At 28.5% G+C, this 15,449-nt stretch overlaps 1 protein-coding gene across 1 annotated transcript in view; it reads left to right on the top strand.

Annotated features, from left to right (window-relative positions):
- SMC1 (structural maintenance of chromosomes 1) overlaps positions 1-15,449 on the top strand; it is a 62,462-nt gene that overhangs the window by 38,323 nt on the left and 8,690 nt on the right. The window contains exons 9-25 of the mRNA XM_067271699.1: positions 2,299-2,513; positions 5,361-5,496; positions 7,032-7,109; positions 8,765-8,976; positions 9,052-9,220; positions 9,301-9,359; positions 9,437-9,632; positions 9,707-9,775; positions 9,852-9,985; positions 10,073-10,194; positions 10,276-10,361; positions 10,452-10,670; positions 10,758-10,940; positions 11,019-11,131; positions 14,375-14,543; positions 14,631-14,809; positions 14,879-14,948. Coding sequence (XP_067127800.1) covers positions 2,299-2,513; positions 5,361-5,496; positions 7,032-7,109; positions 8,765-8,976; positions 9,052-9,220; positions 9,301-9,359; positions 9,437-9,632; positions 9,707-9,775; positions 9,852-9,985; positions 10,073-10,194; positions 10,276-10,361; positions 10,452-10,670; positions 10,758-10,940; positions 11,019-11,131; positions 14,375-14,543; positions 14,631-14,809; positions 14,879-14,948 — 2,409 coding nt within the window. The remainder of the gene's footprint in view (positions 1-2,298; positions 2,514-5,360; positions 5,497-7,031; positions 7,110-8,764; positions 8,977-9,051; positions 9,221-9,300; positions 9,360-9,436; positions 9,633-9,706; positions 9,776-9,851; positions 9,986-10,072; positions 10,195-10,275; positions 10,362-10,451; positions 10,671-10,757; positions 10,941-11,018; positions 11,132-14,374; positions 14,544-14,630; positions 14,810-14,878; positions 14,949-15,449) is intronic.

The raw sequence follows: 15,449 nt of genomic DNA, 5'->3' as shown, positions 1-15,449 counted from the left end.
GCTACGAAAATTTACGACTACTTCGAAACTTCAAGAGATTTAGGGCCACAAGTTCAGGAAGAGTCACAATTTACATTGAAAGCAATATACGAGCTAATTCAAGATAGGTTCTCTCTTCATACTGAACTACAAGGAATTAGAGCAGAAGTCATTGCTTTGAAAAAAGAAAATAAATATTTGAATGGAGAATTTGACAAAATTATCCCAAAAAGTAGAAGAATTAGAGGAAATATCTAATAAGAATTGCCAATTGAAAGGTATGTTAGAATTTGAAATAGACCAGCTAGCTAACGTGAGAAATAATAACAACATTATAGTTATAAACTTTCCGTTCAACTCGACTGATCATGTAAAAGAAATTAATCAGTTTATAAAAAAGGACTTGGGAATAATTAATAGTCACATAAAAGGAGTGGTTAGATTAACCAACAGTGAAATCAAACCCATAGTGAAAATATTATTGGGGTCCGTATATGATAGGAATCTGATTATTAAAGAATTCTGGAAAAAGAAAGGCGACTTCAATAATAAAGTGAAGGAAAAGATAATAGTTACTTCGGATTTATGCATGAGATCCAGAATGAGAAGAAAAAAATTATTGGCAATAATTAAAGAAGAAAAACACAATGGGAATAGAATTATTATAAAAGATGATTATTATATTAAAGACAACATAAAATATACATATGATATTAATCTAGATAAAGTAGTCCAATTGAATGATTTTTCGAGAAGGAATTGATCGTCATCATAGTTCTGATTATGGCTAGATAGAAGAAATAATAGTTAGTTTGAATGTTTAAATGCTAAAACTGTGGTAATAGAAAAATTGAAACAGATTTGGCCTACACTTATTCCTTATGATAATCATTATTAAAGTTTTTTCTAAGTTAGGGGATCGAAAAAATATCAACTATTCCACCGAAGTCATTATATCAAGTACATAATTGATATATTTCTCCTGAATTCTGCCTATCTTAAGATTGTTCTAATCTGTCAAAATCTTGTGTGGTATAATATAATTTCAGAACCTTATATAGCAACTGATATGTTTCAGAATTTTTTACCATTAAATTTCTCCACCTGGCTAAGATTTAATAATAAGAAGATAATTCAATAATAATAATTATTATCTTGCAGTTGGTGCTATTCTAGATGTAGGGGTTTTTATCCCCCAAAAATTATAAGTGTCATTTTATAGCAAGGCACTAGTGTTACGAAATAGATATAACCTCCGTGCGACGAACAAGATCAACAATGAAATACTAACTAAGCATTTTGTACGTGGAAAAAATTATAATTTGATGATAATTTGTATAATTTAAAAAATTTTTTGTAGTTATGTAATGTGATATAATATATCAAATACATATGTTTTGCAGTATTGCAAATATATATCAATGTTGAACAAATTAGATATTATTATAAGACGTCAATATTTTATAATTATTAAATAAAAATCAACTATGTTGGTATCAACTGATTCTCCCCCTTGTAACAGGTATACCCTATTACAATAAACTTTACTTACTTACTTACTTACTATCAGGACGTGTTTGAGCGAGCAGCATGATAAAGAAAAATATAAATGCGCGTGACTATCGTGACTTAATGGTTTTGTGCAACTGTGATAAAGCTAAGTTTGCGAGAAATTGCTAGAAAATTATCTTTATTTGGAGGTCAAGGGTTTAAGAAATGTTCCTGTGAAAAATCCAAGGTACAATGCAAAAGAAATAGATGTGTAAAAAAAATAACGTTTTCTGTAACTCCAGGTGCCACAAATTACACTGTGTTTCAATAAAAATAAATAAACTTGACGTTATCTCTATCTTTTTATATAAGTACTTCTTACTTTGTTGATTCGTTTTTTGTCATTTCAAGAAAACAGTTTAGAGATTTGATCAAATCACTTCATTTAATTAGGGAAATGTCAATATTGAACCTTTATTTTAACATCTACAGTAAATTGATCATCTCCCTTAGGGATTTGACCAAATCCCCACTTTTATCATATCCCTGTGACATATATAATATATATGAAGTTAAACTCAGAATCATAGAAGACAGTGATCTTAAAGATATATATTGTTGATGTTACTGTAGAATGAATGTCATATGATTAACTTGATGATAATGCATCTTAAATTGGGTTGTTAACTCCTAACAATATTGTTTATAATCTGTTAATGCCTATTCATTGTAATTATTTTGTTTGAAGCCTGCTTAATCTCAAATCATTGTTTGATTTTAATTATACTTATTGATTTTAATCTTAAGTAGAAACATTTATATAATTAGGTACAAGAATATAATCATTTGAAAGAAGAAGCTGGCAAATTGTCTTCTCGATACTTACAAGAATTGGATTCTGTGAACAGAGACCAAAAATCCGATCAAGATAGATATGATAACGAAGTCCGTAAGAAAACTGAAGTGGAAGCCAAAATTAAACAAAAACGTTCTGAACTTGATGAAAATGTTAGGAGATTGGAAAAGTTAAATGAATATATCAGGTACTTATTAATTTTTTCTTGAATTTTATGTTTTTTAGAGCAAAATCTTTGAACATGAAATGTAAACAAATACTTAAAATAATTTAAAATGTATTTTTAAAAATTTATACATAAAAAATTGTTTGCTTTTATAAATAATAAAAATAATGATAATTTATATGATTTGAAAGTAATAGTGCATGATTTACAAGCAATTTATAGAATGAGTGAATCAAAAATGTAAAAGACTTTTTTTAAGCATTGTCGTATATTTTTATGTTAATCCTTTTCCCCCGACATCTTATTTATGTTTATTTTGTGATCCCTCCTAAGGCAATATAGGTCAGTCAGGCGATATTATTTTAAAAATTCACCAAAAATCAAATTATCATTTATTGATATCTTTAGTTTTAAATATGATATTTTTCAATACATTTTATAAGAAAAAAAATAATATATATCAGAACTGACATATAAACTTGATAATTTGTAACTTTTTGTCAAAATTAACATTGTCTAGTTAACTAGTTGTTTGCTGGCACTGAGCTAGAAAGACATAGAATATTGTTTTGTAAGATTTGATATAACACTTATGCCTGTAAGTTTATTCGTTGTGAAATTATCACACATTATATCAAACATTTGTTTGAAATCAAAACTTTATTCTGCTATCAACTAATATAATGAACGAGCAGCATATATCAATATATATCAACGAATATATTTTATTCACTTCATATCGAACAAGATTATATATTTTTGTAATAAACATATGATTACCAGTAGCAATATATGTAACATTTGCTGATATTTTCAATTAAAATAAAAATTAAAAATTAAAAAAAAAATAAAATATCAGAACTGAAGGTCACAACTTGAATATTTATAACAGGTTGACTTATTATAGCTGAATGAACTTATTATAGCAATATTATTGCATGAATATGTTAAAAATGAAATTAAAAAATATCAGGAAATGAAAAAGTAAGAAAAAAAAAGCATTAATTAAAATTTTTTAAGTCAACAAAATACCACCTGGACAAAAATATGTGAAACAGATGATAGACAAGATGCTGCCGTCAAGTGCTGATATCTGTTGTCAATAAATTTTATAAAAATTGATTTTTTAATAGGGTGCCTATGAATTGGTACCCTCGAAGTTTTGCTTAACAATGGGGGCACTGACCAATCAGTACTTTTGAGGGCAAAGGGTTAAATATCCTGGGAAAAACTATTCTATTATCCTGATCGTTATGTGTGATGATGATGTTATTGTATTTAACTTCTTTTGAATTACAGTCAAAAATGATGTATTTATATATTGTAGGATGTATTAGATCCCCTTCTCAAATTCTATTGTAGATTTGAAAACTTACTAAATATATAACATTTTTGGTTTTGTTTGTTTGTTGATTATATATATATATATAAAAGCTATATTGTCTTCACTTATTCTGACATTGACATGTTTGAGTAGAAGTAGACTTTCAAGAAAATGAAATTATTTAGTTGATTACATTACCAGAAAATCCTGAAGTCTGAAAAATATTTTATGCATTATGAAATGTCAAGGTTTGATTATCAGTGCCTCATAGAATATCTTGACAACTGAGCAGTCAATTAATTTAAGCCTAGTCTACATATTTTTAAAGATGATTATTATTGTTGGTGTTAGACATTTTGAGACAAAAAAGAGACAAAATGGTGCAGTAAATTTTAAAAAGAGGTCAAATTGATACAAATATGAAGATTGATTGTTTCTGTTACTACTTTGTGTGATAAGTTGCTGAAAAAAGCCAAAAACGTTAGGCTTTAAAAAATATGAGGATGCTCACCTCATAAGTCACTCATTATTAATCCAGTTGTAACAACTGATAGTTGTATATGAAACTATCATAATTAAATTTTTTTCAAATCTTTTATATTATAAAGTGTGCAATTCATTACATGGTATGTTTTTTATTTACTAAAAATTATTCCAAAATAACAAATTTACACTGTTACGAAAATACTCTTCTTTATCACTTGTGCTTTCATAATTTACACTCAAAAATGAATTATTTTATAACTTTTAATGACTGTTTTTAGTATTTTATGTAAATAAAGATTATTCTCAGTTTTAAAACAAGTAAAAACTGAGAATAATTTTTGTTTTTAGTATTTTATTAAGTATACCGATCCCATTGTTTTAATTATTAAATTTATAGACTATTTGCATGTTAAATTTGAATGGCAAATTTTGCAAAATATATAATAAAATTTGCAAATAGTCTAATAGAAAATGTTTAGTAGCAAAAGTCGTTTCTTATTTATTAGCTCAACTCAGTCTGCTACTTTTTTCTCAATCTAGCAATGTGTGATTGTGATTTGTGGCTTCCTTTTGAATCTCCATCCAAGATTTGAATACTGTGATTGTTTTATCAGTTGAAACAAAGTAATACTGAAACAGATGTGTATAAAATGATGCTGGAGTATGAATTTGGTGCATTTTGATGAAACTTTGGAAACTAGGGGCCCTACACTTAACTAATGACATTTGTCTTTTTTTTTTTTTTTTTTTTTAATGCTCACAAGTCAGTTTAAATACAAAATTGGTGTAGCACTGAAAATTTCTAACCTTAATTATTATTAATTTATCTCAAATTACAGCATTTTATTTATTTATTTTTGTCTTGCAATTGATTAATTACTATATACATTAGGAATAATATAATTCAAATGTAACTAGTAATAATATCCTGCAGTAATTTATATATAGTATATAAACTATCAGTTGATCAAAGCCATTGTAATGTTTACCAACGTTTCCTACTAAAATACCATTTAACAAAACACAGTATTAAAATATCTTTATTATTATTAAATCAGAACAAGTGAAACGGGACTCTCTGATCTTCGAACTCAAGAAAGAGATATTAGAGAAGAAGTACAAGAAGCAAAGAAACGTCTTCAGGAGATAAATGAAGAGTTAGAATCTATCATGAATGAATTAGGAGATGCCAAAGTATGTAATTGTTGCTATATATAAAATATATTCTTTCAAATTTTATTAGAAGAATATAAATGAATAATAATGTTTGTGTGCAATTTATTATGAAATATTAAATTTTAATCTTTAATATAAATGTTTTGCTGTACAGTAGATATTATTACGAATTTAGTCTCTGTAATCCAAAAAACTTTTGGTAGACTAATCTCATAGCAATATGGTTGGCAAATTGATTTTATTTAGAACTACATCATATGCATTTAGAGTTGGTCTAATTTGTTCCAAACCTTCTTCAGTGCAAATAAAAGTTTTTAGAACACGACATCAATGTATGACAATAACTAGTTTAAAAAAGGGGGATTTACAATATACGTTGGTGTAAATTACAACATTATATTTATATTTAAATAGATGGGTGGGAGGGCAAACCTTCCTCACCTTGATTGGTATCCTAAAAATACAATTTTTGTATACATCATATTAATGTATGGCTAATTTAAATAAACAGTGCAAACACCACATATACTCACAAACTAAAAAATATTTTCTCCACAGATGTATAATAAACACTCCAAAAGCAGTAAATGGTTATAAATAAGCTGACAAACAAATGTATAGATATAATGCATTCACAATGTATAAAATACTTTGACAAACTTCACAAAAATTGTTAAAAAATAACGACACTATTAGTTCATGTATACCAGGTTGAATTTTATTACAATAATAATCACGTGGTGACATCCTATTACTTATTAACTTATTTTAGCGCCATCTATTAAATTGTACCAGCGGTAATCAATTTCCATACCTTTCGAGTTATTAATTAAATTATTATTTTTTTGGTTTTTTATTTCTAGATGTTCTTTGAATTTTCTTTTATACATATAAAAATTTTGTATGTTGAAAAAGATATTATTTTGGTTAATGTTACAATTATTATTATTTGTATGGTTGAACCACGGGGAATTACTGTACTTGAGTCTGATGGCAGCTTCATGTTCCTTAACTCTTACTTCTAACACATGCCCGGTTTCACCAATATACACACATGGATTTTGACAATCACATTCAAGTTTATGTAAAACACCAGCTTTTTTTTAAACAATCTAACTTATTATTACTACTTTTATTAATATTTGCCAACCATATTGCTGTGAGATTAGTCTACCAAAAGTTTTTTGGATTACAGAGACTAAATTTGTAATAATAAAAATTTTAATCTGTTGTTAACATATGTACTAATCTTGTGATTTGTTGGCACAATTATGAATATTAAAATATGCCATGGTACTATTAACAAGAAATGCCTGATCATAAAATTATGAATTAAGTAAATTTTATTAATAATTTAAGTAAATTTTAAAATTTATATCTTAGAAAATATAGCAATGAATAAAAATATTTAATAACAATGACATATTGTATATGACTTATAAGTATATAATAGTAATTAGATCGATTGTTTAAATTATGAAATTTATAATTTTTTTTATATAAAAATTTATCAGAATGTCTCATTTTAAATTATTAAAAATATATTTTATTAGGTTGATAAACATGAAGATTCGAGGAGGAGAAAAAAAGCAGAAATTGTCGATCATTTTAAAAGGCTATTTCCTGGAGTGGTAAGTAAATGTAAATTTCTAAGTATTATTGATTAATGTAATATAAAGTGTGATAAAAAAAAAAATGTAAAAAAATGTGCAACTTGTGGAGGAGGAAACCATTGGGTGGTGTTTATGCTTGTTATGTTTCTAAGAATTGTCTGAGTTAGTTTGTAATTTTTCTTTAAACTTGGATAGACATCATACAAATACACAAAATGTGAAATTTTATGGAAATATTACTGACTTTAAAAAAGCTGTTTTATGAATGGTTTGAATGATTCTTTAAAAGATCTATATCGATTAAAGAATAAGAATAATAAAGTTGTCTATTGACTTTGACCACAAACAGAAATGCTTAAAAAATTAAATAATCTGAGAAGGCTAACTTGCTGAGAAATATCCAATGATTTGGAGATTTTTATTTGGCTTAGTTCAAGTAATAATGAAAGGGAAATCCAGTTTGAATAATGTTTCAGCTGTCCAAGTGCTAAATCTGATCCTTTGAGAACATTAATGGTATCAATTAATTGTCTATTCTTGAGTGTTTTCTTCTTTCTGTGGACACTAAAAGGGCCTTTCTATTCATATCCAGTCTGGGTTTGGAGTGGCCAAATAGCAGGGGATGGGGCCCAACATTCAGGGTGGGTCTTGTAAAAAAATTTCTGGGGAGTTAATTCAACAGATTTTGTTCATGGTCACCTGGAGTAAACTGCCTCTGGCAATTTTTTTATTATAGTTGCTTCTGAAAGTGGCAGAGTGATAGAATTGTGTTGGAATATAGATGTGTAGCTAGCAGAGAGAACTATTTTGAAAGTAATTAACTTAAATTTGTATTATATTCAATAAAACTTTTTTAATATGTGTATTCATCATTAGTTTTTGATTACATTTAATATTTATATATTTACTACACATTCATTTTATAAAATATGCAAAAAATTAAAAAGAAATACAAATATTGACAGAATGCATTAGTTTGTTGTTAATATTAACAAAGAACTCTCAACTAGATATAAGTATGAAATTATTCATATATAATGATTATTTCAAAGTAAAAATAAATGTTCAAAATACTTTAAATCGTTCACTGGGTATCCTCTACTTCACAAAAGTTTGTGTAATTAGTGAATCTGCACCAGAGTACTTCTGATTACACTGTACTTCATTTCTACTTTATATAGACTGTGTATTTATCATATTATTCCTGTTTTTACCATGTGTTGAAATTATTTTAGGTTTTGTTCGTTATTTAGTATGATTTATAAGTTAATTTTATCTCTGAAAACACTCAAAAAATTTTCTCATATAAATTAATCATAATTGCTTCTTCACTTTATTCCCATGAAACCTTTCATAAGTCAAAATAGCATACTCTATTTTCAGGTAGCAGGGAAACCTATAGTAAGTTTGAGTCCATCTCAATATACAAATTGAAGATTTGTAATGTCAAATTTATATCATTGAAATTTGTATTATCTTGAAAATAATTTATATTGATGGGATAGATGTAATGTCTAAATTTTGTAAAGTAACAACTATATATCCTTACAGATTATTGGTCTAAATATATTAATTGTCAATTCATGAATTCATTTTGTCTCATCTCTTTAATTTTTGACATTTTACAAAATTATTTGTAAGATATTTATCCTTTGTTACTGTGTATTTTCCAGTATGATCGACTTGTAAATATGTGTCAACCCATTCATAAACGCTACAATGTTGCCATCACTAAAGTACTCGGGAGGAATATGGAAGCAATTGTCGTGGATACTGAACGTACGGGAAGGTCTTGTATCCAATATTTGAAAGAGCAAATGTTAGAAGCAGAAACATTTCTTCCATTGGATTATATCGATGCCAAACCACTTAAAGAAAGACTCAGGTAAATACAAGTAGTGATAAATGTGGGAAACAATTCTTATTTTATTTCTAAATATACATGCTCAAATATTTTCAGAAATATTCAACAACCAAAAAACGTGAAGTTACTGTATGATGTTCTTCAGTACGATCCACCCGCAATAAAGAGGGCCATTCTTTATGCAACTAACAATGCATTAGTTTGTGAAACTGCAGAAGATGCGTGTAAAGTAGCTTATGAATTAGGCGATGGAAAACGTTATGATGTAAAAGAAATTTATAATTAATTTACAATTTTATTTTTCTATTTCAAATGTCTTTATTTTGTTTAATTATTTTCACATAGGCAGTTGCACTCGATGGTACTTATTATCAAAAGAATGGATTTATATCTGGCGGTAGCACGTAAGATAAATTGGCATTTACATATTTCTTGCTTTAAAAGTTATTTTCAAGTAAAATAAAATTTTTAAACCTTTCAGTGATTTAGCAAAAAGAGCAAGGAGATGGGATGAAAAAGCTCTTCATAATCTGAAATACAGAAAAGAGAAACTGACAGAAGAACTAAAGGAAATGATGAAGAAAACTAGAAAAGAATCTGACTTAACCACAATACAATCTCAGATCAGGGGATTGGAAACTCGCTTAAAATATTCTATCACCGATAAAGAAAATACAGTAATTTAATTAATTTTCATATGTGTTTGTTTGAATTAATTAGATACAACAAAGTATTTTAAAATTTTGTTCAGGAAAGAAGAGTAATTGCTAATTTAGAAAGAGACATAGCAGCTTTGGAAAAAGAAATTGAAACATTCGATGTAAATATGAACTATATTTTGTATTTTATTTTATGTTATAATAAATGTGCTATTCACATTAAAAAATTATAAATAGCCTCGTATTCAAGAAATTCAAGAGAGGATGAAAGAACGAGAAGTAAAAATTCAGGAAGTAAAAGAATCCATGAATACTGTAGAAGACAGAGTTTTTGCTGATTTTTGTACTTCCATTGGAGTTGAAAATATCAGGTGATTGGATTATTTCAGAACAAATAATATTAAATCTCGGTATTATCGTCATTAAACATTTAATGGGAATGTATATTTTCTTCCTAGACAATATGAAGAGAGGGAATTGAGGGCCACACAAGAAAGGGACAAAAGGAGATTAGAGTTTGATAATCAAAAAAATAGAATTATTAATCGTTTAGAATATGAACGTTCTAAAGATACTTTAGGTATTTCAAATTAAAATTATTAGCAAAATTTACAAAATAAAGGTGGACTTTTATTCATAAAATTGAAAATTTTTAATGTAGAAAATATGCGCAAGTGGACAAAAACAGTGGAAGAAGATGAAGAAGAACTTGTTAAATTGAAAAAAGCTGAAACAACTCAGATGCAGGTATGGATAATTGTTTTGTTACAAATTTTTAAAAATTTGTAGTTTGTTTTTATGAAATTTTTGACATAATTGATCATTGATCATTTTTAGTTGATAGACGAAGAAATGCAGAATCTAGAAAGGTTAAAAAATTCAAAAATCAGTAAAAAGACAGATGTAGATGCAATGGAAGACGAAATAACAGAAGTAAGAAAGCGTTTAGCAACCGTTCAGAAAGAAATATCTGCGGCCCAAAAATTAGTCACTGGTTTAGAAACGAGACTGGAACAAAAGAGGGCAGACAGGCACAGTTTACTACAAGCTTGTAAAGTAAATATTTAATTCTATATTCTTTATTATTTAATTAGTATTATTTTTACAATAAGTTTTTAAAAATTAACTGATAATTTTTATTAGCTCGAAGATATTGTTATTCCTATGCAACAGGGTACAATGGAAGATATCGATCACGAAACTCCGATGCAGACTGACGATACCGAATCAACCGATATTTCTGGTAGTCAGAGCACTCAAAAAATATATGAACGAGAAGCTAAAATTAGAATTGATTATAACGGTCTTTCAGAAGAATATAAAGATGTAAGTAGTTGTTCAAGTATTGATGCATAATAATAAAACTAATAATTAAATTCTAATGAATTAAAAATATTTTTTTAGTTGGATTCTCACGATGAGGTCAAACGTGAAGGAGATCGTCTATATAAAGAAATCTCTGACATGCAATCTCATTTACACAGAATTCAAGCTCCTAATATGAAAGCAACAGAAAAGTAAGTAGAAAAAAATTAACATTTTATGATCTTGTAGTCAGAAATTTTAGTTTTATCAGATTATTATTTTTATCATAAAAGCAATAAAAATTAACAAATGGTCTCAACCAAAGTTTGAATTTTTACTCCTCTGTATAGTAATATCATTTTATGTATATGTGTGAAGTTTCATTGGTCTCATTTGCTAACACAAAAAAATGACTTTTTTTAGTTATGCTTATAATCAATGGTCAGTGAAAATGGGACTTCCAGTACAATATATGAAAAAGCCAAAATCTCATATTCTAGTTTAATGCTGGATGTCCATAAAACAAAATGGAACACAACTGTCCATTTTAAATATCTTCAGCCTTATTTTTGAAGATTATTATTATTTAAAACAATGTTTTCTGTGTTACTATAGTCCAGGCATATCAAACACGCGGGCCGCTTGCGGCCCACCAACACCTGGGTTGCGGCCCGCCGAGACTTTTAAATATCAAGCTTTGACGCTTGAAGTTGGAAAGTTTGAACTTTTTTGAACTGTACGATTCCCGCCCTTTTTGTGTTTGTCTGTTCCGTATTTCGTCCAACCAATTCAAATTGGTCGACGCTAGGAAAGACGGTTGGATAACGGCCACGGCTTTGAATCTACGAACGATGATTGGCCGGCGGACGTCGTGGAAGACCGCTATGTGCTGATTTGTCCATCAGCGATTGCTACAATCCATATAAAAGGAAAGGTTTTGGCGCGAAAGTCAAGTGTTTGCTGGAACGTCAAGGCGGATGTTTGTGCGCTCTGCCGTAAGGTGTTTCATCTACTATTGCCATGATGAGCGGCTGTATCCAAAGTATGTGTTGCAAGGTGTCTTTTCGACGGATCTGTTCAGGAATAGTGACTTTTGGAACTTTGACTGTTTGTGTGAATCTACTTTGTAAACGTCATAATTTTTGTGATTTGTAAATTATATTCGGGCAGGTGGATTTAATAATCTCAATTCGCTTCATTTTTGGAAGATAGAATGTGAATACACTGATCTACCATATTACACAGAAGTTTGTTGGCTTTCAAGTCATAAAGTGCTAAACCGATTCTTCAAATTGCTGGACGAAATCATAATTTTCTTGGAAACAAAAAATTACGAATGCGCTGAATTAAAAGATGGACAAAGGATAAAGGTCCTGGCTTTCTCAGTTGATATTACAAGTCATCTTAATCAACTTAATCTTAAGCTTAGAGGCAAAAATCGTGTTGTGACAACACTATTTGATAATATTAATGCTTTCAAACAAAAATGATTACTTTGGCGAAAACAAATAGGAAAAGAAAGCTTTGAAAGCTGCCAATATCTATTGCTTAAATCACCTAAATTAAAATTTACAGAATATGCTGACCAAATTAAATTATTAGAAACAGAATTTGATTGACAATTTTCTAATTTTAAAAGCTGTGAATTGCAATTTCGTCTTTTTACTTCACCTCTATCTATCGATATTGAAACTGTTGACGAAAACTTACAAATGGAATTAATTAAAATCCAATGTGATAATTTGTTAAGCAAAAATATATGGAAGTTGGAATTACAGATTTTTATACATATTTATCTGTAGATCGGTTTCCTAAAATGTTATCGTTGGTTACCCGTATACTGGCTATGTTTGGAAGCACTTATTTATGTGAGCAACTATTTTCTTTAATAAAAAAATAACAAAAATTCAGAAAGGTCAAGGTTACCCTATCAACATTTATCATCAATTTTAAAAATTGCATCAACTGAATATATTCAACCAAATTTTGATGACTTGCTTTGTGAAAAACATTGTCAAATATTTTCTAAAAAGTAATATTAAACTGCAATTTTGTTTATTTCTTATTATAACTTTTGTTTTTTATAAAAAATAATATACAATATATTGAGTCTAATAAATACATAATATAATCATTCTAAAAATCGTATTTTATTAATTTTTTGAACATTGAAAACATGCGGCTTCCGACTTATACAAAATAGATCATGTGGCCCGTAATATCATATGAGTTTGACATGCCTGCTATAGTCTGTGCAGCAAAAGAATAGACACAAGTCAGCATGAGAGTATAAGATGAAGGAGACATGTGGCTACCCATTGGGAATCGAGACATGGATCCGATCTCGGTTGTTTTGCATTTCTAAAACATTTTTATTGTCTTCACTGTTTCTTTTTTCTTACAAATTTTATTACTTACTTTTAATTCTAATGTTAATCATGCATTGTCTTTCAGCCAACATACCCTTCTGGGTCAGACTGACTCAATTCTACTCTTTTGCCGCACAGACTATATTAATTATTTTTGTTAAAATTTATTGATATATAGATTAAATAAGTGTAAATAATACAAAAAAATTGTTGAAAGTAATGAAAATATGTGAGATGATGAAATAGTGCAGAATGTCACGGGCAGGACTCCTTTCGCGTGCGCACGCAGTTTTTACTAATTTGAATAATTTGGCAATGTACTGTATATCTCGGCAGATAAGACGAGGTATAAATTTTCATCGAAGTTTTATAGTTTTAGCTTATATCTGTCCTATAAGACGACCCCCAAACGATCAACAACCTATGAATTTAGTTTAGATCAGCGATCATCATTTGAATGATGATAACTGTATAGCGTATACGGAATTATGTCCTATTTGTAATTTTTCGAATGAACAAATTTATTTTCTTGCATCTGGCAGCACTGCCTTGCGATTGTTGCAAGCATTCGCACTGATTCGGCATTCAGGTAAGGACCTTGATTATTCACAAAAATGTCGTATGGGTTATTCTATTCTGTGCACATACCCTACTCGCTATTAGTTTGTTCATTTTTTTAAACTGTAATTATTTTAATGGTTTTAATTTATATAAATTTCAATCTAATTTTTTGTATCTGTCCTATAAGACCCTGGATTTTGGGGGTCTTTTTTTATGGTTCAACTATCGTCTTATCTGCTGAGATATACGGTATTAAATTTTAATAATTTGGATAAATTTTATAATTAAAATGGAGTGAGAGACTTACTGCATACTAGATCGTATTATTCAAATTATATCTATCTAAAAGTCATTTACTGCCATGTTGAGTATGTGTATATATATATATATATATATATATATATAGAATATTCACTTGGCCTCAACTTATTATTTACATTTTTTATATATATTTATTACTTTTTGTAATTATTTAAAACTAAACTAATATTAGTAATTGTTAAGTTATTAAATTTTCATCTGTAGATTGGATGGAGTAAAAGAAAGGTTGAAAGAAACTGATACAGAGTTTGAAAATGCTAGAAAAAGAGCCAAAAAAGCTAAACAAGCATTTGAAAAGGTGAAGAGAGACAGATATGATAAATTTATGAGGTGTTTCGATCATGTCAGCAATAGGATAGATGAAATATACAAGGCAAGAACAGATGTTTTTGATACGTGACCTCTTTCCTCTCTTTGAGAAATAAATACATTACTAATTTTTTAATTAAATTATCATCAGGCTTTAACTAATAATCAGAGTGCTCAGGCATTTCTGGGTCCGGAAAATCCCGAAGAACCTTACTTGGAAGGAATCAACTATAATTGCGTGGCACCGGGTAAACGATTTCAGCCGATGAGTAACCTGTCAGGTGGAGAGAAAACAGTAGCGGCGTTAGCTCTTCTGTTTGCCATACACAGGTACAGAGGATTGATTTAACTTTGTTTTGTGCAATAACATAAATTTACAGTGTTTTTTCCTTTTTTTAGTTATCAACCTGCTCCATTCTTCGTTTTAGATGAAATAGATGCAGCTCTGGATAATACTAACATTGGAAAAGTAAGTTTAATTTAATGTTATTTAGATAAAAATAAAATATAAAACACGTAAAATACTCTGAGTCTTAATTGCTATCGATATACAGTCGATTCCACTTAATTGGGACTAATCCATTTTAGCCTAATTAAACAAAATAATAATAAATTCTAAAATAATTTTTTTTTACCTACTTATTACATATTTTAATGCTTTATTAAACCAAGCAGGCACTCAGTTACAGTTCCCTAATAGTCTTCAAACTTGTTGTCTGGTCCAATACAGAGCAGGGTCAGTAGCTCACATCCAGTCCACCTCAGACAGGATCCCAGTGTGATACATCCTGCTATGCTGACCCCCTCCGGAAAAACCAAACTGCCCGAATAAAAGACAAAATTGCTTTGTCTCTTAACTGTTAGGCCTACACAACATTAGTGTACGTAGTGTATACATATTTTTGGAAGATACTAAAATATATCAAAAATTGCTAAATTTCTTTTTTGCTACTGTTCCAATTAAGCATTT

This window comes from Centruroides vittatus, unplaced genomic scaffold (assembly GCF_030686945.1).
Source record: "Centruroides vittatus isolate TY-2023 unplaced genomic scaffold, ASM3068694v2 contig_400, whole genome shotgun sequence".
Classification (NCBI taxonomy): Eukaryota; Metazoa; Arthropoda; class Arachnida; order Scorpiones; family Buthidae; genus Centruroides; species Centruroides vittatus.
This window is presented reverse-complemented; position numbering and strand designations above follow the sequence as displayed.